The sequence below is a fragment of the Dreissena polymorpha genome, unplaced genomic scaffold (genome assembly GCF_020536995.1).
Source record: "Dreissena polymorpha isolate Duluth1 unplaced genomic scaffold, UMN_Dpol_1.0 chrUn005, whole genome shotgun sequence".
Taxonomy (NCBI): Eukaryota; Metazoa; Mollusca; class Bivalvia; order Myida; family Dreissenidae; genus Dreissena; species Dreissena polymorpha.
Window position 1 is genome coordinate 284,098 of NW_026273319.1, and position 27,104 is coordinate 311,201.

General features: G+C 37.4%; 2 protein-coding genes across 5 annotated transcripts in view; one reads left to right on the top strand and one right to left on the bottom strand.

Moving 5' to 3' along the window:
• LOC127863336 (uncharacterized) overlaps positions 1-3,532 on the top strand; it is a 54,540-nt gene extending 51,008 nt beyond the window's left edge. For all 4 annotated transcript variants that reach the window (XM_052402759.1, XM_052402760.1, XM_052402757.1 and 1 more), the window contains exon 10: positions 1,794-3,532. In XM_052402759.1, the coding sequence (XP_052258719.1) occupies positions 1,794-1,822 (29 nt within the window). In that variant the 3' untranslated portion in view covers positions 1,823-3,532. The remainder of the gene's footprint in view (positions 1-1,793) is intronic.
• A 2,664-nt stretch (positions 3,533-6,196) lies between these two features.
• On the bottom strand, positions 6,197-26,542 carry LOC127863338 (adenosylhomocysteinase-like). The gene is made up of 10 exons (XM_052402764.1): positions 26,375-26,542; positions 25,874-26,064; positions 23,512-23,640; positions 20,889-20,988; positions 14,649-14,761; positions 13,308-13,515; positions 12,427-12,632; positions 8,656-8,778; positions 8,354-8,425; positions 6,197-7,039 (listed from the first exon to the last, which is right to left on the bottom strand). Exons 1-10 carry the CDS (start codon positions 26,400-26,402, stop codon positions 6,908-6,910), a joined length of 1,302 nt encoding a protein of 433 aa, XP_052258724.1. The 5' UTR covers positions 26,403-26,542; the 3' UTR covers positions 6,197-6,907.
• Positions 26,543-27,104: the final 562 nt, after the last annotated feature.

Consider the following 27,104-nt stretch of genomic DNA (forward strand, 5'->3'; position numbering starts at 1 on the left):
TTTATCAGACTTTTTAAAAAATTAAAAACCTGGTTTCGTGACAATTTTGTCCCTTGTTTTTAGGTCACCTGAGCACAACGTGCTCATGGTGAGCTTTTGTGATCGCCTTTTGTCCGTCGTCAGTTGTCTGTCGTGCGGTGTCAACATTTTGCCTTGTGAACACTCTAGAGGCCACATTTATTTTCCGATCTTCATGAAACTGGGTCAGAACATTTGTCCCATTGATACCTCGACTGAGTTCGAAACTGGGTCATGCTGGGTCAAAAACTAGGTCACTAGGTCAAAAAAAAGAAAATCCTTGTGAACACTGTAGAAGTCACATTTGATGTCCACTCTTCATGTAACTTTGTCAAAATATTTTGTCTAAATTATATGTTGGTTGAGTTTAAAAATGGTTCCGGTCCGTTGAAAAACATGGCCACCAGGGGGCGTGGCAGTATTCCTTATATGTCTATAGAAAAACCTTGTGAACACTCTAGAGGTCACAATTTTTGCCCAATCATCATGAAACTTGGTCAAAATATTGGTTTCATTGATAACGAGTTCGAAAATGGTCCAGATCGGTGAAAAAACATGGCCGCCAGGGGGCGGGGCAGTTTTCTCTATATTTGCTTATATGGCTATAGTAAAACCTTGGTAACACTCTAGAGGCCACATTTATTTTCCGATCTTCATGAAATTTGGTCAGAAGATTTGTCTTATTGATATCTTGGATGAGTTTGAAAATGGTTATGTTTGCTTGAAAAACATGGCTGCCAAGGGGCGGGGCATTTTTCCTTATATGGCTATATATGGCTATAGTAAAATCTTGTTAACACTCTAGAGGAAACATTTATAGTCCGATCTTCATGAAACTCGGTCAGAAGATTCATCCCAATAATATCTTGGAGGAGTTAAAAAATGATGCCAGTTGGTTGAATAACAGGGCCACCACGAGGGCAGGGCATTTTTCCTTATATGGCTATAGTAAAACCTTGTTAACACTCTAGAGGTCACATTTATTTTCCGATCATCATGAAACTTGGTCAGAAGATTTGCCCTAATGATATCTTGGATGAGTTTGAAAATGGTAATGGTTGCTTTAAAAACATGGCCACCAGGGGGCGGGGCATTTTTCCTTATATGGCTATAGTAAAACCTTGTTAACACTCTGTAGAGGCCACATTTATTTTCTGATCTTCATGAAACTTGGTCAGAAGATTTGTCCCAATAGTATCTTGTTATCTCAGGTGATCAACTTTGGGCCTTTTAGGCCCTCTTGTTCTTCCTTTAATTTTATTCTTGATTTTTAACTGGTGATTTTTAGATCCAATGTTTAATTGTTCAATATGAAGCATTTAATGCCAAAATCTGTGAAAAGGCCCCTTTAATGTGAAGAGTATTAATAAAGAAAGAATTTTTTGCTATGATAAGTTTTTGAATATGTCTCTTGTCTTTTTTTGCCAACTATGAAATATATAGTCTAAAATTTAGTGCTTTCAACTTCTGTTTACAGGCTGGTTGTATCTTGATCAAACCTTGAATGTCCTTAATGTGTACATGACAATACATAAAGCGCAATTTTGGCCTCAACCGGTTTTTATCTAATTATGGCCCTTTGTATTTGTTCTCCTGTATACTGTATTTTAGATATGTCTGTGACCAAACATGAGAAATGAGGGTTTTAGTGTCAGTGTGAAATATCTAGTTTGAAGTTGTTTGGAGTTAAGAGAGAATTAAGAGATTAAATATTATGGTTTTAGTTGATTTATGTGTCTATAACACAAATAAATGATCTTTCTTTTATGTTGCAGGTAGTGGTCTCAATCAACAGGAACAGTAACGAGTGTGAATTGGGTCTCATTCCAATCTAGTTGAACCCTTTGCATGCTGGGAAATGTGTTGTCTGCTAAAATGTAGTCTGCTGAATTTCTTAAATTAGCATTTTATTCTTTATCAGAATAGCAAACAGTTTGGATCCTGATGAGACGCCATGTTCTGTGGTGTCTCATATGGATCCAAACTGTTTGCAAAGGTCTTGAAAATTTGGTTCCAGCACTGAAAGAGTGAAAGAAGTAATGGTTGAAAGATGTGTTTGACAGTTTGACAGGTCCTATATGTAAATAAGATTTGGCAAATTATTTAGGTTTACAATAAATAATAATTTGTCAATGCTCTTGTGCACTTTTGTAATTTCATTTCAATTGAAAATATGATGAGGCTTGAATAAGCTTTCTAGATCTACAGAAACAATTGAGGGGAAGGACTACAGCTCCTCATTATTTTGGAGCTATTATGCTTGGTATTGCTTTGTGCAGAGCACATTGACATTGAGTAATTTTTTTGCACAGATAACTCAAAATGTATTGGAAGAATTCAAAAGATTTTTTATATAATGATATGATATATCAATATATGCCGACATGTTAATCTAATTTTGGATTACACAAGAGCCTTATTATTATTGGTTTCTATGCAAGTACTGCTAGTAGTTAGAGACGGTGTAAGAATCAATCTGTGCGTAGATCCGTTCTATAAATGGGTAATTTGAATATCAATATATCATTAATTTGAATATAGACACAATTTTTTTTTAAACTCAGTGTTCACAGGAAAGTATAACTTAAAGTGTACATATGTGAAAACCTAAGATTAAATATTCCATTAGAAAGCTCACAGGTGTTTAGTGTGTGGCTATGGTTTTAATTAGTAAAACATCATTTTTAGTGAAAAATAATAAAATTATAACGAAAAATCAACTTCCCTGAAAAAAAAAATTTCACTATTAAATATATATATATATATTTGATAGTGATTTTTTTTCCATTCAAAATGATGTTTTTACTATATAATTAATATCATAGCCACACACTTACCACCTGTGAGAAAGCCTATGTTTTCAGCTTACAAACTGATAAACTATTAATTATTTCTGCAATGTTTACTTGTTGACATCAGCAAAAATGAGCACTTACCTAAGAAATTTCTTAAAGTTGACTCTTAGTTCACAACAAATTGATTGTCAGATTTGCCGCATCTAAATTGTGTAAAAAAAATAAAAAATAAAGCTGTTGTTTTTTTCTATTGATTTTGTTAAGTCTACATTTGTCATGGCAGAGACTGTTTATTTTTTCTTAAACAGTTAATAGAACAAGATTACAGCTTTCATTAAAATGAATGAGTTTGGCAGAAATCTTCAACAAATATGCGAGTTTTTTTTCTGTGGTCGAAACTTGTCTCTGATAAATTTTTTTATATATATACTTTATAAATATTTTGTTCTTCAATGGGTGTGGGCCCTTTGAACAACTGATGAGTTTGTTGTGGTCTAAGGGGCTTTGTGAACATGGTAAATTCTGCTATGCCCACATGAACTGTGTTGTTTGTTAATGGCATTATGAATACAATGATGTATTTATTCTGTACTTTTATGTCAAACTTGTGTTCCCTTACTAGTTGCCTTTCAGATGTGTTTGCTGTTTTAACGAATAAGGTGCTACTTGGAATTTTATGGTTTGTCAAACTGATGTGCAATATACATTTATATATAAAACAGTCTTCTCTTTTACTTGATGCTATGACATACTATGATGATCTTTTTTCATAGTCACCAAAATACAAGTGAAAACAAATGTAAATAGACTGCAGATGGTTTATCAGCAAAGAAATTAACAACCTGGTTCCTATCAATCTCAGAATCGTATTTGTCTCAACCACTTAATTTCCAACAACACTAGTTTGTGATATGATTTTCTGGTTGTGATGTGATATTCTGGTTGTGATGTGACAGTCTGGTTGTAATATGACAGTCTGGTTTTGATGTGACAGTCTGGTTGTAATGTGACAGTCTGGTTGTGATGTGACAGTCTGATTGTGATGTGACATTCTGGTTGCGATGTGACAGTCTGGTTGTGATTTGACATTCTGGCTGTGATGTGGCATTCTGGTTGTGATGTGACAGACTGGCTGTGATGTGACAGTCTGGTTGTGATGTGACATTCTTGTTGTGATGTGACAGTCTGGTTCTGATGTGACAGTCTGGTTGTGATATCAAATTCTGGATGTGATATCACATTCTGGTTGTGATGTGACAGTCTGGTTGTAATGTGACAGTCTGGTTGTGATGTGACAGTCTGGTTGTGATATGACATTCTGGCTGTGATGGAACATTCTGGTTGTTATGTGACAGTCTGGTTGTGATGTAATAGTCTGGTTGTGATGTTATAGTCTGGTTGCGATGTGACAGTCTGGTTGTGATGTGAAATTCTGGTTGTGATATGACATTCTGGCTGAGATGTGACATTCTGGTTGTGATGTGACAGTCTGATTGTGATGTTACAGTCTGGTTGTGATGTGAAATTCTGGTTGTGATATGACATTCTGGCTGTGATGTGACAGTCTGATTGTGATGTGACAGTCTGATTGTGATGTGATAGTCTGGTTGTGATGTGACAGTCTGGTTGTGATATGACATTCTGGCTGTGATGTCATATTCTGTGTGTGATGTGACAGTGTGGTTGTGATGTGATAGTCTTGCTGTGATGTGACATTCTGGTTGTGATGTGACAGTCTGGTTGTGATGTGAAAGTCTGGTTGTGATGTGAAAGTCTGGTTTTGATGTGACAGTCTGGTTGTAATGTGACAGTATGGCTGTGATATGACAGTCTGGTTGTGATGTGCCATTCTGGTTGTGATATGACATTCTGAATGAGATAATATTCTGGCTGTGATGTGACAGTCTTGCTGTGATGTGACAGCCTGGCTGTGATGTGACAGTCTGGTTGTGATTTGATATTCTGGCTGTGCTGTGACATTCGGGTTTTGATGTGACATTGTGGTTGTGATGTGACAGTCTGGTTGTGATGTGACAGTCTGGATGAGATATTCTGAATGTGATGTGACATTCTGGTTGTGATGCAACAGTCTGGTTGTGATGTGGCAGTCTGGTTGTGATGTGACAGTGTGGCTGTGATGTGACAGTGTGGCTGTGATTTGACAGTCTGGTTGTGATGTGACAGTCTGGTTGTGATGTGACAGTGTGGCTGTGATGTGACAGTCTGGTTGTGATTTGATATTCTGGCTGTGCTGTGACATTCGGGTTTTGATGTGACATTCTGGTTGTGATGTGACAGTCTGGTTGTGATGTGACAGTCTGGATGAGATATTCTGAATGTGATGTGACATTCTGGTTGTGATGAGACAGTCTGGTTGTGATGTGACAGTCTGGTTGTGATGTGACAGTGTGGCTGTGATGTGACAGTGTGGCTGTGATTTGACAGTCTGGTTGTGATGTGACAGTCTGGTTGTGATGTGACAGTGTGGCTGTGATGTGACAGTGTGGCTGTGATTTGACAGTCTGGTTGTGATGTGACAGTCTGGTTTTGATGTGACAGTCTGGTTTTGATGTGACATTTCGGTTTTGATGTGACATTCTGGTTGTGATGTGACATTCTGGTTGTGATATGACAGTCTGGATGTGATAGTCTGGTTGTGATGTGGCAGTCTGGTTGTGATATGACAGTCTGGATGTGATAGTCTGGTTGTGATGTGGCAGTCTGGTTGTGATGTGACATTCTGGTTGTGATGTGACATGCTGGTTGTGATGTGACAGTCTTGCTGTGATGTGACATTCTGGTTGTGTTGTGACAGTCTAGTTGTGATGACAGTCTGGCTGTGATGTGACATTCTGGCTGTGATGTGACATTCTGGTTGTGATGTGACAGTCTGGCTGTGATGTGACTGTCTGGTTGTGATGTGCCAGTCAATCAAAGAGGAAGTTCACAATTCAATGTGCAATACATGTTTCTGCCCAAATATGGCTTTCTTCACATGTAACTTCTGGTGAAAAACATAGGCCAATATCATGGCTTGAAGTCAGAATACAGTGCTTCATTTTCAAATAGAGCTGGTCTGAGCCTAAAGTATTCAATGTATTATGAATAATCTTAACTCTTCACCACTTTGATACGTATTTTCATGCATTTGTAGTCCCTTAGAAAGTTATATTTAATCTAAGGCCTTTCTTACTAGATTAAAGTTTTAAAGGCTTCATTTTTAACCCTTTGATACTGATGAGCAGCAAGCAGCATAAAGCCTGAACATACTGCGAGTTACTGCGAGTTACTCTGTATTTTTCAACATTGTATATTCATGCTTATGTTTGCATAAATAATGCTTATATGTTCCTTATACAGTATAGAGTTAAAAACTTTGAAGATAAGGATTTCATGAATTTATTTTTAAACATTCAATATCATACATGTGCCAAATAGTGTACATGAAGATAAAAGTCTGAATGCTTAAAATACAAGGATGCACTCAAACACGTAACAATACATGACAAGTCATGAAGATGATATCCCACATATTTGAATATATGCCAATATGTATAACTTTTCTTATTCATTGCACGAAGGGGCGCATATAGTAAGTTGATGTGCGAGTCACTTTATTAATGCAAGAAAAACAAAAATGATCTTTCAAATATTAGATTGCAAAGTATACCACTGTCTCCCACATATTAACTATAAATGGTTGAAAAACTCATATGTAACATATAATTATTATGGTCCACACATCTTTTTCCCACAAAACATTATAACATCATATAAAGGCTATTCACTAGTAATATATGTCACCACAATCTTCCCCATCACAATATTTAAAATGTTTATTTTGAAGGTCGTAATTCACTAGGTTTAACAAGAGTTTCCCCAAATAACGTTTAACAATTATAAGGTAAGCAAGATCCTGGATGTGGATGATGTTCAAGAGTTGTTATTAATAGGTCTTACAAGTTAACAGCATATTTTCCACTGAACATGTTATTCCACAGTTGTTTTTCACAAGATACAACAAGTTAACAAAATCATTTTTCCTGCATAACATTGTAAATCATTCAGTATGTCAGTCACTTAATAGCACGTGTTCAGTATCTGTATATGTCCGGCTTGTACGGCCCGTCCTTGGGAATGCCCAGATAACTGGCCTGACCATCGGTCAGTTTGGTCAGCTTGACCCCAAGGTGGTCCAGATGGGCGGCAGCCACTTCCTCGTCCAGCTGAATACGCATGAAAAGATGTGTTAGAGCATCTTATGGGAATACTGGGCTTAATGCATTTGCATAGTCTTCCCAGATTAGCCTGTGCAGTCCACACCGGCTAATCGGGGACAACAATTTCCGCCTAGACTAGACTAGACTGGGAGAGACTTCCTTTAAACAAGAGCTTTTTGTAAAACATGCATGCCCCCAATATGGGCTGTCAGTTGTAGTGGCAGCCATTGTGTTAATACGTTTTTTGGCACTGACCTCGACCTAGTGACCTGAAAGTCAATAGGGGTCATCTGCGAGTCATGATCAATGTACCTATGAAGTTTCATGATCCTAGGCGTAAGCGTTCTTGAGTTATCATCTGAAAACCATTTTTCTAAGTTGAGTTACTGTGACCTTGACCTTTGACATAGTGACCGGAAAATCAATAGGGGTCATCTGCGAGTCATGATCAATGTACCTATGAAGTTTCATGATCCTAGGTGTAAGCGTTCTTGAGCTATCATCCGGAAACTATTTTACTATTTCTGGTCACCGTGACCTTTGACATAGTGACCTCAAAATCAATAGGGGTCATCTGCAAGTCGTGATCAATGTACCTATGAAGTTTCATGATCCTCGGCCTAAGCGTTCTTGAGTTATCATCTGGAAACCATCTGGTGGACGGACGGACATACGGACGGACCGACTGACATGTGCAAAACAATATACCCCCTCTTCTTCGAAGGGGGGCATAATAAACAAGAGCTGTCTCCATCAGAAGACACAGGCCCCCGAAAAGCGCTTTAAGAAACCTAATCGCAGACCTTAAGTTCAAGGAGGTCAAAATTTAAGGTGCTTATGAAAAGGCCTTGTCCATATACACATGCATACCAAATATGAATGTTAAATCTGAAGGGACATAGAAGTTATGAGCACTTTTGAAAACTAAACGTAAAGTGGGACGGACAGACGGACGAACAGACAGTGCGATCACTATATGCCCTCCTTCGGGGGCATAAAAAGAACATGGGTTATGGGTTACATAATAGAACAAAATATTATACCAAAAGCAATGAATTTGTCTACTTTTTAGAGTTAAATAAAAAAATATATTGTAGTTCGGCTTACTAAAACAAAGATCAGCTAATAAAAGGAGACATCACATGCTGATTACAGAGTGTTACATAGGACACGATGTAAAATGCGCACCCAATTATTTTAATGCCTAAGTGGAGACAAACGGCTTTAAGCCAAGATAACTAGACAATCTGACCAAAAAACGGTCGCTATTTTACTATTGCACAATCAATGGAGTTAACCCTTTGAGTCAACATTTCATACCTTCTTTGGAAGGACGTGTACGCCCAGTTTGTACTGGTCTGCCTTCTGCCACAGTTCCATCTGGGCCAAGACCTGGTAAGTTTGAACATTATTATTGTTTTGGAAAGTACATTATACATCAAAATACACAATATATAAGGAATTAGAGAAAAGATTGAAATGAAAGTAATAACATTTATAGATTTTCTCTCCTTTGGGCAATATTTACACATAATTGACAGTGTTTTAAGAAAAAAATATCTTGTTAATGCCAGACATAGGAAGTATGTGTAATCATTATGCAAGCGTTTTTTAAAGCTAACCTGGTTGGTGAAGGAGTTGCTCATCACAAAACTGGGGTGGCCGTGTGCACATCCCAGGTTCACAAGACGGCCCTCTGCAAGTACAATAATGTGGCGGCCACTCTTCAATGTGTAGCGATCCACCTGTGGGAGAACAAATCTCTGATTAAGGAAATATTTAAAAACAATATTCACTGATGATCCGAACATATTCATACAGATGTGGTGGCCGCTCTTTCATATGCAGTGGTCTACTTTTGAGAGAACATGGTAAAACCAGCTTAATTCAATTGTACAGTAAGTCTGCACAGGCATATCAGGGATGACATTTTTCAGCTTTTATAGAAAACTCTAGGTCTAGGCCTCAAAGTGTCGTCCCAAATTAGCCTGTTCGGACTGTACATGCTAATCTGGAATAATACTTTACGCATATGCATTATGCCTATTTTTCGCAGGACAAGACTCAAATCAAGGAAATTTTTATTAGCAATATTCACTTATTAACCAGACATTCCAAAGCCAGAGATCAAAGAATTTTTCTCAATTTTACCAAAAACCTTTTGTGAAAATGAGCCAATGGCATCCAATTATGTAATATCATTATGTAATATTAAAACAATTAACAGGTAAAAAAAAATTGACTTCGATTATTAAATTAGACAAACTATTAATAATGTTCTTGTTAAATTTTGCAATTTTAACATTAGATTAACTTCACTGCTAAATTCACCATGGACAAAGCCAATCATGAATGTGGTAAGGATAGTTTTTTGGTAAGCTAGTTTTGTATGCATTGAAGAAGGGAGTTCATTCTTGTTTTGATGTGCACAGAAATCGAACTTAAGGCTTATCACAATTATTAACAAGGGCTGTTTGTAAAACATCCATGCCCACCATATGGGCTCTCCGTTGTAGTGAGAGCCATTGTGTGAATATGTTTTTTGTCACTGTGACCTTGACCTTTGACATTGTGACCTGAAAATCAATAGGGGTCATCTGCCAGTCATGATCAATGTACCTATGAAGTTTCATGATCCTAGCCATAAGCATTCTTGAGTTATCATCCGGAAACCATTTTACTATTTCGGGTCACCGTGACCTTGACCTTTGACCTAGTGACCTGAAAATCAATAGGGGTCATCTGCGAGTCATGATCATTCTACCTATCAAGTTTCATGATCCTAGGAATAAGCGTTCTTCAGTTATCATCCGGAAACCATTTTACTATTTCTGGTCATCGTGACCTTGACCTTTGACCTAGTGACCTCAAAATCTTTAGGGGTCATCTTCGAGTCCTGATCAATCTACCTATCAAGTTTCATGATTCTAGGCCTAAGCGTTCTTGAGTTATCATCCGGAAACCATTTTACTATTTCGGGTCACTGTGACCTTGACCTTTGACCTAGTGACCTAAAATCAATAGGGGTCATCTGCGAGTCATGATCATTCTACCTATCAAGTTTCATGATCCTAGGCCCAAGCGTTCTTGAGCTATCGTCTGACAACCACCTGGTGGACCGACAGACCGACCGACAAGAGCAAAGCAATATACCCCCTCTTCTTCGAAGGGGGGCATAAAAACAAGAGCACAGCATAACGGGTGCCATGCTCGGCTGCGAAAGCTTGTAAGAATTATTTTTTTAGAGGTCACAGTGACCTTTGACCAAGTGACCCAACAAGAGATGTGTTTGTCAGAAACACAATGCCCCCTACTGCGCCGCATTGAAATAACATTTATATTTATCATTTGGCAGGTATAGAAATCATCTTCCTTTAAAGCTAATTACTTCCCTTGAATTTTGTCAACTCCAACCGCGGGGGGGGGGGGGGGGGGGGTCTCACAGTCAATTATGGCCATGTCAGACATCACTGACAACCAAGGCCTGTGGTTTAAAATAGATCATAGCCAGAGTTGATCATGTATATATGGACATAAGTACACGATATGTAAAGAACATCAAAGAAATTATACTTATATCATTAAAAAAAAAATTTGACAAATCAATCATTTGGGTTATAAATAATCAAAATAATAAATCTGTACAGTAACTGTGAAAAGAACTTAAATTCTTGGTAAGGAAAAATATAATATGTGATCTATAATTATATAAATTACTTCCCTTGAAAATAATTGTCTGTAACAAATCTCTATTTTTAGTAGCAAATAATTAAAAGCCACTACCGTGACTGTAGATTCACCACTCAAAATTTGAAGCTCCATGAGATACATATTCATGCCAAATATATAAAGTGGCTATGTTCAATATTGAATAATTTTCTCCCTTTCTAAAGCTTATTACTTCCCTAAAATCTGTATTTTTTACCATAGACCGTAAAGGATGATCTTGACTTTTTACCACAATGTGTTTGTCAGAAACACAATGCCGCCTACTGCCCCGCTTTGATTTATTTAACAACAAGGGACGAAATTGTCACAAAACCAGGTTTTCATTGTGAAAAAAAATCTGATAAAGGGAGAAAACTCAAACTGAACTTTTGAAATGAACAAACAAAATTAACCCCCTTTGTAAGTTTGTTTTAAAAAAAAATCTATTTTTAGTCGTGGCGACCTTGACATTGGAGATATTGACATGATTCTTTCGTGCAACACACCGTCCCATGATGGTGAACAAATGTGCCAAATGATTTTAAAATCTCACAATGAATGACATAGTTATGGCCAGGACAAGCTCATTTATGGCCATTTTTGACCTTTGAACTCAAAGTGTTACCTTGACCTTGGAGATATCGACGTAATTATTTCGCGCGACACACCATCCAATGATGGTGAACAAATGTGCCAAATGATTTTAAAATCTGACAATGAACGACATAGTTATGGCCCGGACAAGCTTGTTCCACCCGCCCGCCAGCCAGCCCGCCCGCATTCGCCAATCTAATAACCAGTTTTTTCCTTCGGAAAACCTGGTTAAAAATATATACGTGGGCAGGTCAGATAACTATGTCCATTTAAAGCTTATTACTTCCCTTGACTTTGTTTTTTCAACCCTCGACCTTGAAGGATGATGTTCACCTTGAAATTTTACCACTCAAAATGTGCAGCTCCATGAGATACACATGCATGCCAAATATCAAGGTGCTATCTTCAATGTTTAAAAAGTTATGGCCAATATACGGTTTTAGCACGATGCCTACGGTGGACGACGAGCTGGCTATGACAATAGCTCGGGTGTTCTCCGAAAACAGTCTCGCTAACAAGAAACCGTAGGAGACGGGTGATGCTCCCCAAAGGTTTTTTTGGTCACAATATTGCATTATAAATTCAGATAAAAGGAAACGTCTTGAGGGCACAGTAGTTGGGGGGACAATAATTTTTTTATAGAATATTTCAAAGGGCCATAACTCTTGTGAAAAATCATCCGACCAGAACCCGCTGATAATATGCACATCTCCTCTTGGTAGTGAAGCTTCCAATAAAGTTTCATTGAATTCCGGTCATTAGTTGCTGAGAAATAGCCCGGACAAAAATTGTACACGGACGGACAGACGAAGCGGCGACTATATGCTCCCCTCCCCCCAAATAAATTTTGGGGGAGCATACAAATATAATATCAACCTGTCCCCACCAACCTGTGGTATATGTCCCTGTAATGTTGTAGATATGGTGTCCACCTAGCCATTTAAAAGTCACGGGTCCAATCCCCAATGTGTTCTCTTAGTCTCCCAAATGACACAAAGCACTGGTTCTAACCAGAAAATGGACTCGAAAGCATTTTAATAAGTTTTAAGCTTTCAATGCAATCAAGCGAAAATAACTAGTTTTAAACCAACCTGTGGTTTAACCTGCTCCTTCTTTACACAGTTCTCATCGAGATACTTGATGTCGAGCTCGCAATCAAAGTGACCGATGTTGCACACTATGGCGTCCTCCGGCATCTGTTCAAACTGGGGACCCAAGATGATGTCTTTGCAGCCACTGGCAGTCACAAAGATACGTGCCTTGCTGATGACTTCATCTATTGTTGTGACCTCAAAACCTGCAAGGGTAAAGATAAGAGTATTAGGCAAGTTTTCTATTAGGAAAGTGAATACTAGGTTAGCCCTGAATTAAGTTTACGTTAGATAGCGTTTACCAGGCAGAATATTGTTGTAAGTGGTTATTTGTTGAAAGAAAATGTCAAAAGAATGAAAGGAATATTTTAATGCATTTTTTAAAGACATTTAAATATGATGCAAGTTTCAAACGTGCTTTTATTATATTAATTCTTAACAAACTGAATTTCACATTTTTCACAAGTACGAGCCTTGATTTTTTTTTTCACAACTTACAGAAGTTTGCAACTCATTTTTTCAAATTTTTACAAGTTTGCAACCCATTTATTCAGGAAAAGAGTGGGCCATGGCCGCTTCACAAAATCAGGAAAAAGGCCCTGTATACTGAACTATGGGTACACTATCATAAGACCAGGTCTTTTCCCAACCTATCTTGACAAGCATGATCTTGTCTATCCAGCACTGACTAAAATTAGTTGATTAGAATTTATTGGCTTATTAAAAAGAATTCCCTAATTTTCATAGCTCGAAAAAATTAACTTAAAAATCTTAGACTAAACAAACTCAGCAAATCTGTAACAGACAAAAGTAACCCAAGTTGATCCACAGCCATTTTCACCTTAAAAAAGAAAAAAAAAGAAAAAAGAAGCGAATTCTACCCTCCATGGCTGCCTGCAGTGCGTTGATGGGATCTATCTCTGTGATGATGACACGGGCGCCGAACGCTCTCAGTGCATGAGCAGAACCCTTGCCCACATCCCCGTATCCCGCGACAACAGCCACTTTACCAGCCAGCATGACGTCGGTGGCTCTCTTGATCCCATCCACCAAGGACTCCCTCACTCCGTAGAGGTTGTCAAACTTACTCTGAAAATCAATCCAGCGAGTTTTTACATTCTACAGCAATTCGTGAATATGCCTTTGTATGAAAATGTGTGAAAAAATTTGGGAATGGAGCAAGGTCCCTTTAAATTTGGAAAAAATGTGGCGTTTTGACCTAAATTGGGATATTAGTGTTGTTGGTGTTTTGCTCATAAATGCTTCAAAATTAAGAATAAGTGTTTTCATTTAAAATTATTAAGATGGAACTTGTAGAGCTGGATGTGAGATGAACTAAATGTTGAGGGGTTTTTTAGGGGAAAAATATATACTTTTTCCATTGGGAATATGGCCAGATTTTGAACGAAAAAATCACACTGTACAGTATACAAAAGCTGGATCATTCCAATATTATGAACACTGATCTGTCAGTATGACCTTGACCTTAGAGCCGTTGAAAAGGGGCAATTCACACAACATATAGTTACAAATGGTGAACACTTGTGGAAAGTAAATTGAAGGGTTTAACGAACTTTGGATCAACTCCATGTTTTATCTGTTTGCTACATTAAATACCTAAGACGGTCAGCAATAATTTTTTCCCCAATTAGGAAAAGTACCGGCAACACACCAACTGCAAACAAGAGCACCGCGGGTGCCACGCTCGGCTGCCTGTGCAGTTTTGAATAAATGAAAGCTTCACATAATTATTTTTTTTTTGGGTCACAGTGACCTTGACCTTTGACCTAGTGACCCAAAATAGGGTGTGGCATGTAGAACTCATCAAAGTGCAGCTACATATGAAGTTTCAAATATGTAGATTGAAGCACTTTGATTTTAGAGCCAATGTCAATGTTCAAAACCTTGACAAAATGTTGAGGTTTTAGCACAAAGCGGACGGCGGACACGACAACGGACACGACACTACACAACGAGCTGGCTATGACAATAATGCCTCAAGTTTTCTCTGAAAACAGCCGAGCCAAAAATTACGGATAAAACCCCTGAAATTATAAAAATTCAAACTGTGAAATCATCAGAGTGGGAATTACGTGTCTTTTCCCTTATTTTAGGGAAAATTTTCAACTGCCATTGGACATTTTGTAATTTCTCTTGATTGGGAAAGTGCCCTTTAAGGGTCCTTTCTAAAGAAGGAAAACAATCACTGACAGTGTACTGACCTTGGTAACAGAGTCGTTAACATTGATTGCTGGCACCTTCAGTCTGCCTTCTTTCATCATTCTGTAGAGATTGTGGACTCCAGTCGTGGTCTCCTCAGAAAGGCCTTTGATTCCTAAAATAAGCAAGCATAAAATGATTATAAAGGACAAGTATAAGCCTTATTCAGAACAGAACTAACAAGAGATGTGTTTGTCAGAAACACTATGTCCCCTTTTGCGCTGCTTTGAAGCTATATGTTTGACCTTTGACCTTGAAGGATGACCTTGACCTTTAACCACTCAAAATGTGCAGCTCCATGAGATACACATGCATGCCAAATATCAAGTTGCTATCTTGAATATTGAAAAAGTTATTGCAAATGTTAATGTTGGAGCAAACAGACCAACAGACAGGGAAAAAACAATATGTCCCCCACTATAGTGGATGGAGGACATAAAAAACAAGAGCACCGCCTTGCGGGTGCAGACCGCTCATCTATTTTCTTTTTAAAGGTGAAGGGACTCTCATTTTCAATCACAAAGGAGGGAGGAGTGGAGTGAAGAGGGGTGTATAGTGTGGGGTTGTGGACATTTATTACATTATCTTCCAAAAAAGCGAAAAAAAAAAAAAAAAAAAAAAAAAAATCCGGGGGGGGGGGGGGGGGGGGGGGGGGGGGGGGGGGGGGGGTTGGGGGGGCGATGGGGGGGGGGGGGTGGGGGGGGGTTTGGGTGCGATGGTTGGACGGTATTTCAAACATAACCATTTTTTAAAAAAAAATGGGGGGGGTATAGTGTGAGGGTGTGTGGTGGTAATTTGTGAGATGATCTTAAAAAAAAAAAAAAAAAAAAAAAAAAAAATTAGGGGGGGAGGGGGTGGGGTGGGGGGGTATAGTGTGAGGGTGTGGTGGTCATTTGTTAGATGATCTTAAAAAAAACAAAAAAAAAAAAAAAAAAAAAAATAGGGGGGGGAGGGGGGGGAGGGGGGAGGGGGGGAGGGGAGGGCACGGGGGATGGTTTGGGTGGAGTCTATTGTGGTATGTCAGGTAAGAGTAGTTTCATCAAAGTATCAATCAAATCTAATCATAAATAAAGAAGTTATGGCAATTTTAGCAAAATTTAATAATTTGACCTTGAGAGTCAAGGTCATTCAAAGGTCAAAGTAAAATTAAAGTTGCCAGGTACAGTAACCTCATGATAGCATGTAAGTATTTGAAGTTTGAAAGCAATAGCCTTGATACTTAAGAAGTAAAGTGGATCGAAACACAAAATTTAACCATATATTAAAAGTTACTAAGTCAAAAAAGGGCCATAATTCCGTAACAATGACAACCAGAGTTATGCAACTTGTCCTTTTACTGTACCCTTATGATAGTTTGTGAGTGTTCCAAGTATGAAAGCAATATCTATGATACTTTAGGGGTAAAGTGGACCAAAACATAAATCTTAACCAAATTTTCAATTTTCTAAGTATAAAGGGCCCATAATTCCGTTCAAATGCCAGTCAGAGTTACATAACTTTGCCTGCACGGTCCCCTTATGATAGTTCATAAATCTTGCAAGTATGAAAGCAATAGCTTTGATACTGTAGGAATAAAGTGGACCTAAACACAAAACTTAATCAAATTTTCAATTTTCTAAGTATAAAAAGGGCACATAATTCTGTCAAAATGCCAGTCAGAGTTACATTACTTTGCCTGCACAGTCCCCTTATGATAGTTAGTAAGTGTTGCAAGTATGAAAGCAATAGCTTTAATGCTTAAGGAATAAAATGGACCTAAACACAAAACTTAACCAAAATTGTCAATTTTCTAAGTATAAAAAGGGCACATAATTCTGTCAAAATGCATGCCAGAGTTATCTAAATTTGCCTGCCCAGTCCCCTCATGATAGTAAGTAAGTGTACCAAGTTTGAATGCAATAGCATTGATACTTACTGAGAAAAGTGGAACTAAACGCAAAACTTAACCAAAATTTTCAATTTTTTAAGTATAAAAAGGGCACATAATTCTGTCAAAATGCACGCCAGAGTTATCTAACTTTGCCTGCCCAGTCCCCTCATGATAGAAAGTAAGTGTACCAAGTTTGAATGCAATAGCATTGATACTTTCTGAGAAAAGTGGACCTAAACGCAAAACTTAACCGGACGCCGACGCCAACGCCGACGCCAAGGTGATGACAATAGCTCATAATTTTTTTTCAAAAAATAGATGAGCTAAAAATTGCTGGGGGGAGGGATTCTGGGTAGGGGTGTGGGGTATTGTCTGGGTGGAATCCATTGTGGTATTCAGGTAAGTTTTGTTTTGTCAAAGTAATAATAAAATGTAGGGATGGCAACGAATACCGATTTCGGTATTCGAATATTCGGTCACCCTTCCGAACGAATATTCGGATATTCGGTCAACATCTGTTGGAAAAAAGTCAACTTTGTTTACCGTACCATTACTCCATGATTTCTACTTTCGTTTTTACCGGAAGTTCACCCAAAGTGACTAAATATTGACACAGCGTTGCCGTCGCTAATTCGAAGCTGATTTTGTTGATTACTTTTTATTGTTAAAATTGAATGACAAAAACTGTTTTTAAACTATTAATTTCGTACATCAACAATAGAACGAGAAACATAATATTACATGACGACAAAATAATTACATGACAAAACAGTTAGATCTACATATAATTAAAGCTGAACTTAAACGAATTATGTACATAGCCACAACACACTTTGAACCTGTTTAACAGACTAAACAGTCAGTCTTTTAAAGTTGCCACGTTTAAAAGACACTTAGATCGGAGACTTCTTATCGGATGATGTCGTGAAATACTTCCAAGCAGCGTAAGGCGTAGGTAGCATTTTGCTTGGACATATATTTATTTTTTGCGTGTAGCAATTATAATATTTTCAATTAAATGAGGGTGAAATACCAAAAACATTTCTTTAAGTATAATACCTGATTGAATATTGAGTAATTAATTAATGTTTGGACCATACGATACGCAAATACTCATTAGAGGTTGAGTAAATTATTTTCTAAAAGCTTTTTTGATTGGACAACGTGATTATAACCATACGATCTGTTTTTGTTTTTCACACCAAGTCGGCTCTTTCTTTACTCATTTAATCTTTGATCATTTTAAATGTAATTCGAGTTATTAGTTCAAGACGGGTCGGTGTTTTAATTGCCATACGGTCTTATTTGTTTTTTACACAAAGTTGGCTTTTCCTTTACTCATTTAATCTTTGATAATTTTAAATGAAATTCGAGTCATTGGATCAAGTGCAGGTTGGTGTATTGATTGCCGACGCGATTTGCACCTATCATAATTTTGACACAAAGTGTCTGGCTTTAAGCGGGATTTATGACCGGTATACTGTCATCACCATAGCGACGCATTATCGCGCCTACCGGAATAAACATTATGACACGAGGAACAACTTTTTTGACAATGTTTGAAGCAAATTTTACGAATACAAAGTCTTTGAAATTACTCGATTTTTTATTTTTTCTTCTGAATATTCGATTCGGAAAACAGTATCCGAATATTCGGTCCGGGACCGAATATTCGGATATTCGTTGACATCCCTAATAAAATGTGATCATAAATAAAGAAGTTATGGCAATTTAAGCAAAATGTTCAATTATCTAAGTGTAAAAGGGGCCATAATAATGTCAAAATGCTTGATACAGTGGTCTGCTCTTGTTTAAAGGTTAAGGTCATGATGGTTAACAAGTATGCAAAATATGAAAGCAATATGTTGAGGGACATTGAAAATAGTTGGGGTAGTAAGCAAACTTTAACATTTGCTGCATATTCTAAGTGGAAAAGGGGCCATAATTATGACAAAATGCTTGATAGAGTTGTCTGCTCTTGTTTATAGGTTGGGGTCATGTTGGTAAACAGGTATGCAAAATATGAAAGCAATAGGTCAAGGGACAAAGAAATTATTTGGGGTAGTACGAAAACTAACATTTGCACGCTAACGCAAACGCAGACGCTAACGCAAATGCTAACGCCAACGTGAGTAGGATAGCTCCACTATATATATTTTATATATAATAGTCGAGCTAAAAATGAAACATTATTTATATGATTATAAATAACAGTATACCAATTGTTTATAAGTGCATGTTTAACTGCTTAAATTTATATTATAAAGTGCTACGGAATTAAATCGCTGCATAAAATAAACTCAATACAGTCAAACCTGAATTCAGCGGTCATTCAAGGGAAATGATCAAAGTGACCGTTGTCAACAGGTGACCGTTGAATTCGGATCACAATTTTAAGATGGTTTGTCAGTTGTTAGTTTTGCTACGTCGTTACCCCACCCAGTCGTTTGCATACAGTGTTAAACAAAGGCTCATTGCCGTTAACTAAGCATAATAAAAGAATTTACTTAAGTGTGTATATTGAATTTACAGAATAATATCTTATATATTGATTTAATTTCATATTGTTAAATTAAAGCAATGTTGTTTTCAACCCTCGAGTAAATAATTCACTCATGCATCTCGCTCATTTAGTTAATAATGCTTGTCACGTGCCGTTGACGTCACGTCCGTACAAGTTTAAAAAGCGGATTCGCTGTCATAAACCGATAGTACGGTGTAATTGTACCGTTCTAAAAAGACGCAAAAAGTTTGTTAAAATTTATTCGTACGCAAACATCACACAAAAGCATTTTTATTCAACAACCTCATATAAAATACAAACATTCATTCATTCCTCATCCAAAAAAACATAGCACATCATGCACAAAATCCTGTTCGCCTCGTAACGCACAGGTAGCTTATCTGTGCTTATCGACCCAAAACACCGCAGTTTCCGGGACTTTCCGATAACAAGTGGCGTGAGCTTTTCACCTGAAAATTTAAAAAAAAACGTTTTCAATTTCAGCTTTTTTTACATGAACAAATAGTCTTTCATAAATGCCTTAAGCTTGTTATAAATGTTGCAAATCAGTCCATGTTTTGCCATTAAAGCTGATCACTAAATCTCTTATTGCCTTCTTATCAAAACACTCGCCAGCTTAATGTTGTTTTTAACACTTAATCAGCGATACAGATCAATTGACTTTGTCACGCGCTAATGCGTTATGCATGCAGACGATAATTGCTATTAATACACATTGTTATTGTTAATGTCACCTGTTTAAAGTGATATTATGGGCATCTAACAGTTTATAGCTGGCTATCGCAACTGTTGTTTATTTTTGGTATTTTCACTTCATATACAATGTACACTTATATTTGTTAATTCAGCATCAACATACTAAAACAATATCCCGGAGAGAGAAAAAAAAACATTTGAAAATCAACCGTCTTTTCGTTAACCAACTGATCATGCATGTACGATGTGAACCTTAATTTAGTTTTAGTGCAGATTCGTTCATACGACACAAAGACACAATTTTGTTTTACGGATCATTTCGGCTTAGAGGAGTGGTTTAGTCATGTAAAATAACGAATATAAAATATATTTTTAATAAACAACTGGTAGCAAAATGAGTTGCAGATAATTGGTCTTTTAATGCAATCAAAATGAAAATTCAATAATAATGGTGAAACAATTTTACTTACCGGTCATGGATGCACAAACGGCGCAGAAAGCTCTTTTAAAGAATGATCCGAAAATGTTATTTTTAAATCGATACTCAATGTTGTAAGTACAATGTACTAATTAGCGGTCATTTAATAAGCGATAATTACTGTAAACATGTTACAAACTCTGACATATTTGCTTTTGAAGATATTCCCACAATTATCCCCGGAAAAGAAACCTTCTCAACACCTTATTGTTTGTTTACTCGCAGCGGGCCGCTTTTTTAATATCAAAGACAATTACCGCTATCAGACGCTTTGACCGCAAAATAGACGGACACATGATGTGCTGGGTTTTTAATTTTCGCGACTCGAGACGACTGACGCGTGACCGTTGATTTCAGGTCAAACATGAATTTCGGAGTGGAATGTAGTGGCCGTTGGCCGTTATGGACAGGTGGCCGTTGAATTCAAGTGTAATATAAAGTGTTTTTCGTCGGGGGGATTCCAGAATGACCGTTGTCTGCAGGTGACCGGTAAATTCAGGTGGCCGTTAGGTCAGTTTCGACTGTATACCAATTTTTATGTTTATTGGAAAAGTTTGGCATCTTTTTTGGAGGAAATTTTGGTAAAAATGTTGGGGAAAAAAAGTACTTTTTGCCATTGGGAAACAGCCTGTAAGAGGCTGTAATTTTGGGAGAAAATCACTGAACCAACCTACCAGGCAAGTATTGCTGGTACTTTTCATGGACCAGATTGGTGAGATCCCCTCCATCATCCAGGATCATGTTCAGTGGCTGGCCGTCTGGGAACACCAGGGTCTGGAAGAGACAAGAATCTTACCTTTATTACACGCTCGTTTGTCACGCTTTCAATGACTTTAAACTGGAAAAGGATGATTTACCACTGCATCTGTACAAGTTTTTTCAAGTGAAAAACACATTGCCCATTGAAACAAGAGTTCCCCGGTTGGAGACATATGCCCCCCAACCAGGCTTTGAACTAGTGACCCCAATTTCAATAGGGATCAAATACTTTCCAAGGCCAATTCACATGTGAAGTATCAGGCCAAATGGTCAATTCGTTGACGAGTTATTGATTGGAAACAATTTTCAGACTTATTGTGACAGTGACCTTTGACCTGGTGACCCCAATTTCAATCTGAAACAAACTGGTCTACAGACAGACAGACGACAGACAGCAAAACAATATACCCTCTGTTCTACGAACAAGGGAATAACAAACAGATGCACATTTGGTAAAATTAAACCTGGTGCAGATGTTTAATTTTGATTCAAAGTTTGCAATCACTTTGAAACCAATACAAGTCAAACATAAATTTCCTTTGATTGACTGAGTCTTTTAAACCTCTACATCAAATGTCAAAGGAGGGTTGAAGTCAAAAGTATTATATAAGACATTTGAAAGAATAATTTACAAAATCAACATCAAGCAAAAATACCAGTTTAATGAGTCTATTAAATTAAAAATAAGCAAAAACAAAATAGCCCCACTCTACAAAAGGGGGCTTTCCCTTTCCAACTCAGAGGCAAAGAGAAAATGGCTATGTGCAAACAGCATAAAACGAGAACAGCCTGCGAGTAACTCTGAGTCTGTTCCGGTTTTATGCTGATTGCTGCTTATTGGTATCAACGGGTTGGAAATGAAGCCTTTAAAACTTGAATCTAGTAAGAAAGGTCTTTAATTAAATGTATCTTCCTCGGAGACTACAAACACGTCAAAATACATATCTAAGGGGTAAAAGGCTTAACCCTTTCAGTGCGGGAACCGGATTTTGAAAGCCTTTGCAAACAGTTTGGATCCAGATGAGACGCCACAGAAGGTGGCGTCTCATCAGGATCCAAACTGTTTGCTTTTCTGATAGTGTTCTTTGAAAAAAATCAAAGAAAATGCTAATTTTAGAAATTCAGCAGAAGACATTTTAGCAGATGACAAATTTCTCAGCATGCAAAGGGTTAAAGCATGCGTGTTAAGTGTAATCCCAGATTAGTCCTATACAGATTTCTATATTTATGGTAATATCCATTTCAAGGAAGTCTCTTCTTATAAAAAAAACAGTTCCTCCCCTAGGCGGAAAGTATCTTTATCCCCACGCTTTTTGAAAAAAAGGTGGGGATATTGTGGTTATCTCCGCCGTCCGTCCGTCTGTCTGTCCGTCCGTCCTGGCCACTATCTCCTCCTACACTAAAAGCACTAGAACCTTGAAACTTACACACATGGTAGCTATGAGCATATGTGCGACCCTGCACTATTTGGAATTTTGATCTGACCCCTGGGTCAAAAGTTATAGCGGTTGGGGTGGGGCCGCGTCAGAAATTATCACTCATTTTTTTAGGTTATTTTACATTTACTTCTTTATTTCTACACCGATTCACTTCAAATTGATACTGGACCTCTCTTATGACAATACGGTCAATCTCAACCATGCATGGCCCCATTCCCAACCCTGGGGCGCCCCGCCCACATAGGCCACACCCACCAAAAATTTCCATTTACTATAATTTTTTCATTTCTACACGGATTCACTTCAAATTGATACTGAACTTTTGTTATGACATTAGGGTCAATCTCAACTATGCATGGCCCCAATCCCAACCCTGGGGCGCCCGCCCACATAGGCCACACCCACCAAAAAATTCCATTTACTATAATTTTTTCATTTCTACACCGATTCACTTCAAATTGATACTGAACTTCTCTTATGACATTAGGGTCAATCTCAACTATGCATGGCCCCATAACCAACCCTGGGGCCCCGCCCACATAGACCACACCCACCCAAAATTGCCTTTACTATAATTTCTTCATTTCTACACCGATTCACTTCAAATTGATATTGAACTTCTCTTATGACAATACAGTCAATCTCAACTATGCATGGCCCCATTACCAACCCTGGGGCGCCCCGCCCACATAGACCACACCCACCCAAAATTGCCTTTTACTATAATTTCTTCATTTCTACACCGATTCACTTCAAATTGATACTGAACCTCTCTTATGACAATACGGTCAATCTCAACTATGCATGGCCCCATTACCAACCCTGGGGCCCCGCCCACATAGACCACACCCACCCAAAATTGCCTTTTACTATAATTTTTTCTTTTCTACACCGATTCACTTCAAATTGATACTGAACTTCTCTTATGACAATATGGTCAATCTCAGCTATGCATGGCCCCATTACCAACCCTGGGGCACACCTAGGTCAAACATTCGGCGTGGGGATACGCGTCGGCCTCTGCCGCGCCATTTCTAGTCTTGGATTAGCACATAGCGAGGCAAAAATAATTCTACAGAGTATAACACCAAGACAAGACCTGTTCAATGCACCAGATGTATTCCTCATCCGTCTCTCCCTTCCATGCATACACAGGCACCCCAGTCTTGGCAATGGCCGCAGCTGCGAAGTCTTGTGTGGAAAATATGTTACAGCTCGACCACTGGACCTGTTACGTTTTAAAAACATTTGTGATAGTTACTCATGTTTTAGATCCGTGCTTACTCCTTAATAGTTTTGTATAACAGTGTACATACCATTTGGTTCTAGATGGACGATTTTGCTTTGGGTGACTGGGAATAATCATAAAAAGAAAGAACTGGTGATGCACTGAAGAGTCGTTATTTAGGACTTTAGCTTATTTTATAGCTGTTATTGTGATATACACTGTAACTCCAATATAGTGCGGTCCGTTATAACGCTGTGTCCAATATAACGCGGGGGGTGCTTGGATCCCGTTTTTTCTCCAACCTTCCATTTCTGATTCAAATTTATGCTATGCAATTCATGTTGTTCAGAAAATTCAAAGACAGCGGCGATCACAGCTTGATTGCTTTAAACGTCCCTGTAACTGATTTTAATCGATTAGAGGTAAAACGCCACTCGACAGCTAATTGATGTTAATCTGTTGTGTAATGTTAATAAAGGTGTGAAAACTTGTGAGTCAGTGTTTATTACATGTATCAGGGCGGTTCGGTGCGCTAATTTCAGTAAGGTAAGTGCAAGCGGGATAATTATCAAATTAAAGTTATTCAAAACGATAAAAACATTTTTACTTTGATATGATTGCAGTTTGACTCTATATTAAAGGAGCTGCTTTGAAATATACTGCACACAGTATAAAATAAGTTGTTCGGTCATTTCATAATCATTCTAGTATTTAGTAATTTAATTCAGTTTGTGTACGAGAAATTAATTAAATAATCCAGACGATTTATTTACATGCTAATGCAGTGTAATTGTTAACAGAGATTTACTTTTGCCCGGTATCAGAAAGTCCCCGAAAATCTTTTTTTTTGCATGACGGTGTATGACGCAATTTGTAGATGTATCGTATTGCATTCAATCTAAATTTAAATTCGCTTGTCCAATGAAAGCTCTGCCCGATAATGCACTGTTCTCTTTACACTTCTGAAAAATGGCGCAGCCATATAGTTGTGTTTACGAAATTCATAAACATATTTATCGTCATAAATGTTAAAGATTATTATTTGTTTAAGTGATTTTGTAACAATATTGGATTATCGGATGAATGTGCACATTATAAAAGCGGTATGTATAATGTTATCGATACTATTTGCTTTATATGCATGTATTTTCGGATGACAACACAGCCTACGGAACCTATATTATAGGCTATACTATACATGTTTTTATAGCCCCCTGCAATAAATGAGCTCAAAACTTATTATGTGGATCCGTTTATAACGCTGTTCCATGGCTTGGACCCCATCATCCGCATTATATTGGAGTTCCAGTGTATTCCCAAAGGCAAAAATGACTTTTTTCCCCCAAATCCAGTCCTATAATTCCCCACATTAATGTTTAATTTTTTAATTTTTAGTAAAAGATAAATTGTCTAGAAATAACAAGTTTTTAAGTTACAATATCCATTTTACTTGAAACTTTCAATCATGATTCTTGAAAAGAAGCGTTTTTATTACGGTTATCGCATTGTGAACTTAACCAGTCAGAAGTTATATTTTTACAATATTAATTCTTTAAAGCATTATGTTAATATTAATTAAAAACGGCATGTATAAAGGTTAACAATAGTACCTGATGGCATAGAAACGCCATAGTTTGAGGTAAACAAGTTGTCAAAACTTTACCTGGTGAAATAGTTTTTGGACAAAGGTGACACAGATTTGAACTATAACATTAGCACTTTACTGCTTAAAACTGTGTTGAAGCTTACCATTAGCTCACCAGACCAGGGCTGGTGAAATGTATTTTGGGCTATGAAAATTCAGCAGTACACAGTCAGGCTGGTGGAATGTTTACTTTTCAACAATGACTATACAAATAATTTTGCCAAACAACATTAACAATGTGTTTTTTTTTCCTTCGAATTTGGGTAGTTTTGCTGCACCATGGAAATTATTATTTCCCAAATTGACCTAAAAATTTCCAGTAATTATTAAAGGTTTAAGATTTTTGTTTTGCTTTAATACATCTTAACATTTTTTTATCTCCCATCCAGCTTCATACGTTGAACCTTAATAAATATAATAGTAAAAACACTTTTATACATAATTTAATGTATTTTTAGCAAAAAAGAACAGAACATGAATTTCCCAATTTTAGTCAAAACAACCTGATTTTTCCCAATCCAAAGGGACCCGGCCCCATGCCCAAAATGTTGAACACTCATTAATGTGGAGACTGTTCCTATGACAAACCTGAGCTCCAAGACATGTCAGTGTTTCGATGAGCACAGCTGTCTGGGTGGTCATGTGCAGACAGCCAGTAATGCGTGCTCCCTGCAGTGGCTTCGATGGACCGTATCGGCGACGCATGTCCATCAGTCCTGGCATCTCGTTCTCTGCAATCTCGATACACTTTCTGCCCCAATCGGCCAGACTGATGTCGGCTGAAATAATTGTTTGGAAATCTACTGTGTTTCGTACCTTGAAATTCAGCAAGAAGTTCTTAACATACATTTAAATATATATATTTTTTGTTATAAAAAACAACACCTGACACTGTATTTGCAGCAATACGTCTTAATTAAAATAAGGAAAACAATGTACAGGATTGTTATTTCGGACAACATATCATTCGGATGCCGGTTAAATCCATTTATTTTCCACAGTTAAATCAGTAGTTCTGTGAAAATAAACGTTTGCTTTGGATAAATTGCGTTTAACCTCTACAATCCACAAGAAAAATAGATGACATACCAACTTTGTATGGTGGTTTGGTTGTCATTTTGTTTTGGGAGTCGGCACGATGTTTCGCCACTGAGGTCTAACTTGTGAGAGGACGAAATCCAGTACCACGGTCGTATTTATCCACTACGGTTAATTTGCATAAATACCACGTGGTTTGCATTGAATGTGTTCGATAGCCTATACGGTATAAAAAGACTGGTTCCCGGTTTCAAAACCGAAGTATGGCTTAAATTAAAAAAATCAAATAATATATCTCTTATATAGGATTTAGTTTGTTTACACGATGGAAACTATGAGAGGAGGTTGAAAATAAGAGTTGAGAGGAGTTTGAAATAAAGATTTATATTAAAATAAATTCGGATAGTTTGTTTGACAATGAATGATATAAATAATATTTTATGTAAATTATGCATTTCTTTTAAAATATATTCTTTATTTAATTGTTTAGCATATAAATTGCATGTATTGATGTGCATCAATATCTTTAGCAAAACAAATATTTGTTGAGCAAATGCTGTATCACTCTAATGTTATAGTTTGTTAAATGCCACGCCCGTCCAAGAGGTATTCTGCTCTGTAAAATCGAGGAAGATATCAATATCGGCAATGATGATATTTGTCTAATGTTGAAAATGCATAAGTGTTTTTTATGTTGCAAATATGAGAAACAGAACCATAACTGCAGCATTGTACAAATATTTAAAGGACTTGTTCAGAGATTTTTGTATTTTTGAAAAAA

Bases quoted from the DNA above. Each gene is read 5' to 3' on its own strand.
- LOC127863338 (XM_052402764.1), bottom strand. From the start codon at position 26,402: ATGACAACCAAACCACCATACAAAGTTG. The intron at 26,065-26,374 runs GTATGTCATCTA...CAATTATTTCAG, and splicing joins CAAACCACCATACAAAGTTG to CCGACATCAGTCTGGCCGAT. The intron at 7,040-8,353 runs GTATGAAATGTT...ATGCGTATTCAG, and splicing joins TACACGTCCTTCCAAAGAAG to CTGGACGAGGAAGTGGCTGC.